Raw genomic sequence first — 8,385 nt, forward strand, 5'->3', positions numbered from 1 at the left:
CTTTATGGAATATAAGGAAAAGTATCACACTCACCAAAATCAGGACCATTTGTATCTTAATCCTGTCTTACTTGCTGCTGTCTGTATGTACTTACTCTCACTAATGATTATGCAGACTGTTACACAGATCTATTCTTTCATGGTCACATTATCAGTACAAGGAGCTTTTCTCCCCCAGTTCAGAAGGCGGGTTGCAGTTTGATGAGGACCTCATCAGGTACCAACAGCTCATATACTGTGGCTGCTATTTTCAACGCAGTTAAGAACCACAGGTCACCAAGTATCTAAACAATCTTCTCCAAAAGGAGAGTTTAACAGCTTTACACAATTTTCACCTATGTCTCACAGAGTACTGCACTTGTTTCCACCAACACTCAGAGAGCGCTGTTTACTGAGTAAGCAGATAAGGTATTTGGTGTCTAGTCTGATCAGAGTTGTTCAGTCTACAGCCTTAGGGTACTGTAGTTAAGCTCTGCTGGATGCCCGAAGTATCAAATTCTTCATGAGCCTCTCCAAGGTGATCATCACTTTGAGTGATGCACTTCACCAACATTAATGAACTTATCTTTTCATATCATGCTATGTTGTGCAGCTAGTAATATCTTCATTTCACAGATGTTACTGCTGCTTCAGTTAGTGCCACCTCAAAACATTACTTACAATTTTTTACACTTAGCTATTGAACTATTCCCATTTTAGAGGAGTCTAAGTCTCTCATTGATTCAGGTAAAACTTCTTAGTTGAGCAGAAGCCCAGGAATGTAAGATTTCAGGTGAGGCAGATTTCAGTGGAAAAAAAAAAAAAAGAAAAAAAAAAAAAAAAAAGAAAAAAAAAGGAGGTATGACAGTTTGCATATGGAAAGAGTTTCACAATCAAGCATTCCATCCACATGGACCAGCTAATTCCTGCTACTATCATCCTTTCTGGCATATGGAAACTGCATGCAAAGAAAGACAGAGTTTATTTTTACCATGGTGATATAGTAATGGCAACAGAAGGTATGAGTGGGAATTCTATTAGTAGTTTAGGTCCACACATAAAATTAGTGTGGTTCTTTGAAAACTATTCAAGCAGAAAGTACAACAAGGGGATTGAGGTTTCATGTAGAAGTGAGATTGACTACTAATGAGTTAGCATTACTTCAGTGGCTATAATATTTCACTGCAGTTAGTGTTTATAGTGACTCCAGGAAAAATAGGGAAATAAAAAAAATAATCCCAGAGAAAATTACTGAAAACCCACAGACACTAACAATAAGATCCCAATTGATAATTAAAGCCAGAAGAAAAAACAATTTTTCTTCCCATTGCATCCTTTTTTTCTTGCTATTTCTTGTTGTAGTCCTGGATAAGAGTTGTTTCTTTCTCTAAAGGGGATTTAAAAGCTGTTACTGTTTCTCTTTTCAGAAGCTACAAAAGATGTAATATTAATTGATCAATCACCTTGGAATATCCTTTTATCAACAACATGGATGCCCTGGCTTTTTTGTGCAACAAAATGCATAAGACCACTTGGAATTCAACTGTTAAAGATTCAGATGACTGAATAGATTGGATTTACACCAACAGAATACAAATATCAATTTTTGAAATAGAACAGTATTAATAATTTAAAATCAGAAAGGAAGTATAAAGAAGACTCACAAGTGAATCCAATTGCACTGCAGTGACTATAAATACTAACATTTTTTGTATGCTCTGTATTATTCATGAAAGATGATTTATTACTAAGGTTTTATATAGCTATGGTTAGATTAAGGCATATCTAATAATGTATTTACAGTTATTTTAGGAAGTATCTTCATGGAATCTGGTTGTGTTATGCTCTGGGGAAAAATACAGTTCTGACTAGAATATCAAAGTCTTATCTTTGTATGCATGTCATATATAAAGTTTATGTAAAGATTTCTGGATACTATTTATCTATGCAAGTACTTCAGTTGAACTATGTTTTACCTATGAAATTTGTTTCACATCTATGTGTCCCAAAAGCATTTTCTATGAACACACAAGGCAGACAATTCTTTTCTGTTTCCACAAGTCAAGTTCACAGTGAAATGAATGAGAATTGTACATATAATGTCTGAGGGAAAAAAAGCATATCATTTAGGCAGCCGTGCTACATGTTCATGTTGCATATTTTTTCTCCAAATTTGGTGCTTGGGTGGGTGAGATCGCCCACTGAAGACAGAGAGGATGGATTCTAGTAATCTATCCTGATGGCTGTGAGAATACCTTCCAGAACAGAAGTGCATGCAAATGGTATCAACTGAACAAACAAGGTGCCTACACTTTCAGGAGGCAATATTTCCAGAGTAATCCCAGGTTTGAGACAGAACTGCTACAGCTTTGTTTTACATGGTCAGTAAAAAGCACCTTACAATCATGATTGCAAATATGTCAACTGTTCTTCACAGGGATGCAAAGGGTTCATGTCCAAAGTGTTGGTCTTTGGTCACTGATGACTAAATAATGTGTAAACTACACCAGTGGATCTTGCACAACTAAGGCTCCCATTCACAGCCTAACAAAGTTACCATCTTCCACAGAGATGGTCTTGTTTTTGCTAAGGACTGTTAAGTTCTGCTTAGTGTCCAAAATTCCTTTCATTCATCTTTCATTGTTGACCACTGATAGCATTCCCAACAAAGCATAAGACAACATACCTACTTCACCATCAGAGCTTTCTTTACAGTCTCTCCTTCCTATTAGGGACTTGACTTTTTTCTTGCCCTTACCATTTAATTTGTGTGCAAAGTTTCTGCACATTAGGAAAAGCATTTGCATCCAGGGCACAGTAGGTGTATAGCTTCCAAGAGACAGAAAACAGTAACTGAGCAGACACAAAAATAAAACAGGATTGAAAACACATAAAGAGCAAAAGATTTGATGAACTCAGTCTTATCAAGAGGTCTTCATCAATTGATACAGATTTTCCTATTAAAACATTGGACAATAAGTAGCTCTTTGAACACAATAAGTAGCTCTTTGAATGCAAATATCTAGACCTGATAGCTGGAAGTTGAATAAAAACAACACTAGCCTAAAAATTAGTTAACAATAGCAAAAACTTGGGCTAATTAATAACTGGAAAGCACAAATGGATTTGCATGCATAGACGAGTGTTGAGAGGGATTTACTCCAAAATATTAAATTAAGAATAGTTTTTTTCTAAGTGGTAAGTCTCATCAAGTCACTTCAGGTCCCTCAAGGTCCCTTCAAGTTTTACAATGCCCACAGCTGTCCTGGGGAAATCTGCTTGTTCCTTCACAAATTTTAACTCTCCTTTTCAAATCAGTCAGGCTTCCAATGTTGCTCAATTATTACACAGTAAGTACTGTGTAATTAATAATTCCCCACCCCCTTGGGGTGGGGAACGGTAATGAACAGGGCCCAAATCATATGGAATAAAAGCTCACCAGAAATACATCAGTTGATTTAGACTTATCACTCTAAACCTGAAAACAACCAACTCTAGCAAAAAGAAAATAAAGAGGAGACTGATACACCTTTCATATTCTCAAGTCACTCATGAAGGAACTCACACAGTCCCATTTTTTTTCCCCTCATGTTACCATCCCTGTGCTATATGGGCATTACACATTGGTCCCAGAGAAAGTCCAATCCTTTTTTTTTTGTGACAGGCAGCATTTTTGCTCTGTGTTCATGCTCTGCTGAGAAGTCCATTATGACACACATCCAGCTTGTATCTGTCCTCTCCATCTTCCCTTTGCTCCCATGTCAAACACCCCTCTTCTTTCATGATTTCTCAATCATCAAATAACAAAGATAAAAAGTGTATTCCTGAGGAGTAACAAAGTGGGGCTCATGGTCCTCATGACACTTAAGAGTTAGGGAGCCAAACCTCAAATTAGTTATCAGTATAATATATGTGGAACACAGAAGACTGACACAGGTTTATGATTTTCCCTCTACTTCTTTCTCTCATTTCACCCTATTAATATTATGCAGTAGAATAACAACAACAACAACAACAACAATTAATATGTCTTCAATCCCTGTTTTGGCAGAGTAATGTAAGAAAGTAGGAGGTCATCACTTGCTTCAATGTGTAGTTGAGAGATACAAGCAGTAGCTTTATGTTCAGGAGGAGCTCACTACTTGTACTGCTGCAGCCACAGATAAAGTTTTTCTGTGACAGGGGCCTCTGCTCCATCGGAAAGATTTTAACTTGCAGATCAAATAACTTCCTGTTTTAAAGTGTATGACACATCATGAGATATCCAGGAGCTACCTTCTCTGAATCTATGTCTAATCTTCAGTAATACTTGCTGGAGCAGATGCTGGAATAGCAGGCTAATTTACAACTCACTGCTGCAGGAGCCATACAAGCATCTGGCCCCGGCACAAAATACCCCTGATGATATTAAGAGAGCCATGTCTGTTTTGAACACCTGAAGGTCTTCCCCATGGGCTTCAAAACACGTGCAATTCTTTGCCTGTCTCAAAATGCTCCTTCTGCCTCTGATGGCAACAGTTCACACACCAGAGACACCCTACTTAACAAATATCTGCTGCAATGAACAAAGAAACCATGCCACGTTCAAGTAAAAGGCTCTACTAAACAAAGTATCAGTATCTTTGGAGCTAAGCCATTCACAATCATGCAACAATCTTGTGCTAATCTGACACCCGACCATGCTTGCCAGTAGTAGCTGTTTGCTTCTGTAAAGTTGTCACCTCCTGTATGTTTCAATAGTATAGTTTAATGTTTTTGCTACAGTAACTTAAACAACAGCAACTCACTAAAGGGTGGAGAAGAAGTAAATCACAGCAGCTCATCAACAAAAGCGTGCAAAGACCTTGTGAATTAACACATGATCATTAGTGCTGACAATCCTAGACTACTGCCTTCTGCTGCCAACCTTAAATAATCATCACATCCCTATGAAAAAAATATTATGTCATTATTATCAGAGTTTGGGGATTTGGGGGGTTGGGAGGGAGGACCAAGGGGAGTGTAGTTTTTAAGTGAAATTCAACTAAAAAAAAGCATTTTTATATTTATTTTAATAGTTCTGTTATTCCCCCAAATCCAGGAGGAGTAAGTATGTATATTTCCTGCAATGCAAGATAAGACACTTTTTTAACACAAACAAACGCATGGAAGATATTTCTTTAGATTAAGCAAACAGTGTAGAAAAAAGTTTTTACAGAAGGAAAGATATGTACTGTGAAAGAAGATTAGTTACCTTTTTTTTTTCTGCTTAGAGAGAAACATAGCTGTGCAAACACTGCAGCTGCTAACTAGACATCCTCAAACAACTAATATGTAATCCCACTGTTACTATAATAATTTTCTCATCTCCACTAGTTGGGCTCAAACCTGGACAAGAAAAAATAATCAACTGAGACTGTACAGGAATTATAATTCACAGCATAAAATTTAAGGATAGCCTTATATGCTCTATTAGCATATGCTCGATTATCAAAGAATCCTTATCTTGTTCAGATGCTGAAATAATTCTATTAATATGTATGAGCTCTGGAACTAAAATAGTATTAAAACATCCTAACAGTAAAATACAACCCAAATAATTTAACAAATTATTATTCCAAGAACATAAGGAAAGGTATTTTTAACATTCCAACTTTGACTATTTCTCATATTTTAAATAAATTTATTCTTTAAAATACCGAGTATTATTTCAGATTAAATCTAATTACATGAGAAAAATGTCAGGTTGCCATGCACAAGAATTTCTCTTCTTATTTCTAACTATGCTGTCAACGTAGGCTGTTCTTTCTTGCTGCATTTTCTTGTGGTCTTTTACAGCAGGCAAAAAGCATCAACTTAAGAATTCAATTTTCCCCCATTATTGCATACTCATAAAAATTGAGCTGACAGGACAGCAGTTTATTCGTACACAAACCAGAGTCGAATCACACAAACTGGCTTTCAGAAACCTACGGATCAATTGTTAGTCTCTGGGAGCGCTGCTTTGGCGGGCAGAGGTGAGGTTTTCATTTGGGAGAAGGGAAAAGTTGAAGAGTTGCAGATGTACTTAATCCAGCAGTCTTCCCATCTCCGCAGCATAAAGCTAATTAACAAACTCAAGTATATACACAGCAGCAATGGCATCTTCTGCGTCTGTAACTATTGTTAAATGCACCTAAATTCTGACGAGGCTTAACATACAGACATTTAAGCTTATATGAATATTCATGTCTGAGTACTACACCAAATCTAAGCCATTGTGCAAAGATAAGTATGGTTTGGAAGTGTTAAAAGTCGGGTCATTAGACTGACAACACCTACAGACATAGCCAAATGAAAATTAAGACAGGCTGTTCACCAAGAGCACCTTACTGGCCCTCAGTCCAATTCTTTCACCAGTGACACACTAAGCTCTTCAAATTCCCCTTCCCCTGTAAAGATTTTAATTAGAAAACTATCTCAATATACCTTTGCAAACATCAAAAAGCTTCCTTTGAATAGGCAAGCAGCATCTCAAACCTTTCCTCGGTTTAGAGCACTACACCATGCCGCTTTCACGCTGAGTGAAAAACTTTACATTCCCTAGTATTAGGAACACGTAGCGTTAAACCCTTTTACAGGTGAACAGAACAACAAAATAAACATTTTTAAAATTAATATAAAAATCCCATTTTCAGAGGCAAAAATCTCGGGGCATACTTCGGTATTTGTTGGTTACTAACAATAAGTTAAAACACTGTACCTCTCTAAACTGAAAGAACACCTAGAATAAATTGTCACACGAGGGAGCAAAAAACCTGTGTCGTTACAGTTTCTACCTTCAAACTGTTTCTTTCCGGCGACAACATCTGTTAAATCAGAAACTCCTTTGAGCACCGCAGCCTCGCTGACTCTCACGGTGCGCTGGCTGCGCCGACACCCGCTCGGTATTTTCGCATCGCGCCCTCTCCGCGGGGCCAGCGCAGCCGCCCTCCCCTCAGCGCCGCTCGCAGCCGCGGACCGCGCTCGGGCCCCACCGCACGGCGCTCGGACCGTCCCCGTCCGGGGGGCCGCACACGCACCGAGAGGACGCGCTCTCCCGCCGCCGACCCGCGCAGCGCGGACCCGCCGTGGCCGAGCCGAGCCGGCCAGGCCGCGAGCCGCTGACCCTGGGGCGGGCAGCGGAGAAGTTGCGGCCGCCCCGAGGCGCGCACCGAGGCGCCCGGGCGGACAGGTGCAGCCGGTCCCGCCGCGCGTCCCGCCCGGCGCCAGCCCCCCGGGGCGGGGGGCGACGAAGCCCGAACCCCTGCCCCGGGCAGCCCCTGCGGCGCGGAGGCGGCACCAAGGCGGCGGCTGCTGCCCCTCGCCCGCCCGCCCGCGCCGGCACCGCGCCCGCGGACAAACTTACTTGCGGACGGCGGCGGCGGCGCCCGCGCCCTCCTTCCCGCGCTGCGAGCGAGCGCAGCCCCGGCGCGGCGGCCGCTGCCGAGCGCGTTCGGACATGCTCAGTCCCCCCGCCGTGCGGAACCTACCACCGGGGGGGGGACGGGGGAGCGCGGAGAGAGAGGGGGCAGAGCTGGATGCTACCAAGAGGACGCGCTAAAAATAGGCGCCGCAGAAAGGAACAGCTGGAGCTTAAAGGGGCGGCGGCCGCCTCGGTCCCCGCGGGCCCGGGCAAGGGGCGCCTCCTCCCGCTGCGCGGACCCTCCCCGCGGAGCCAGCGGAGGAGAGGCTCTGCAACCGGGGCCTGCGCTGCCGCGGGGCTCCTGCCCGCGGAGCCAGCGCAGCAGAGGCTCTGGGAGCGGGGCGCCGCCGGCATCCTGCGATGCCTGCGATGCCTGCGATGCCTGCGATGCCTGCGATGCCTGCGCCACCGCGCCGCGTCCTGCCCGCGCCTTTGCGGCGGGAGCGCTGCGGTGCGCTCGGCTGCGGCTGCTGCCGCCGAAGCGCGCAGGGGTGCGCAGGGCGCCCGGAGGGCTCCGGGGAGCTTCCGACGGGGTGACTGCCGGGCTCTGCCCCGCTTCACCCCAGCGCTGGGCCGGGAGCGTACCTCGGGGCCGGGCCATTTACCTCGGAACCAGGAGCGTATCTCGGGCCGGGCCATTTATCTCAGGGCCAGGCCACCCCGTGAAGCAGCAGCTTCAGAAATAAGTTCTAGATAGTGAAGGAGAGGATGCCGAGCGGCGTTTTCATGCGGCATTTCTCTGGAGACATCTCCATCCTGCTTCGAGGCGTTAGGTTATGCGGACGAGGCTTGGAGAGTGACAAACACTCAGGAGCTTTCCCGTGAAGCTCAGAGCAGTCAGATGAGAATGTGGCAGGTCCGAGGCGAAGAGCGTGAAGAACAGCCCTCCTAAATATAGTTTTCTAGGCTGGAAGATCTATGCGGCAAGAGAAATTACATGATCACCTCTCACAAACGCTACTGTGTTTCAAAACTGAGAGCTG

At 43.4% G+C, this 8,385-nt stretch overlaps 1 protein-coding gene across 5 annotated transcripts in view; it reads right to left on the reverse strand.

The window, feature by feature from the left end:
• Window positions 1-8,056, reverse strand: part of OXR1 (oxidation resistance 1) — a 260,222-nt gene extending 252,166 nt beyond the window's left edge. For 3 of the 5 annotated variants that reach the window (XM_068182992.1, XM_068182984.1, XM_068182973.1), the window contains exon 1: window positions 8,008-8,056. In XM_068182992.1, the coding sequence (XP_068039093.1) occupies window positions 8,008-8,041 (34 nt within the window). In that variant the 5' untranslated portion in view covers window positions 8,042-8,056. Of the gene's footprint in view, window positions 1-7,345; window positions 7,370-7,987 lie in introns of those variants that run through there. The other 2 variants (XM_068182976.1, XM_068182987.1) reach the window with 2 other exon arrangements.
• Between the last annotated feature and the right edge of the window lie 329 nt (window positions 8,057-8,385).

This window comes from Anomalospiza imberbis, chromosome 1 (genome assembly GCF_031753505.1).
Source record: "Anomalospiza imberbis isolate Cuckoo-Finch-1a 21T00152 chromosome 1, ASM3175350v1, whole genome shotgun sequence".
NCBI lineage: Eukaryota > Metazoa > Chordata > Aves > Passeriformes > Viduidae > Anomalospiza > Anomalospiza imberbis.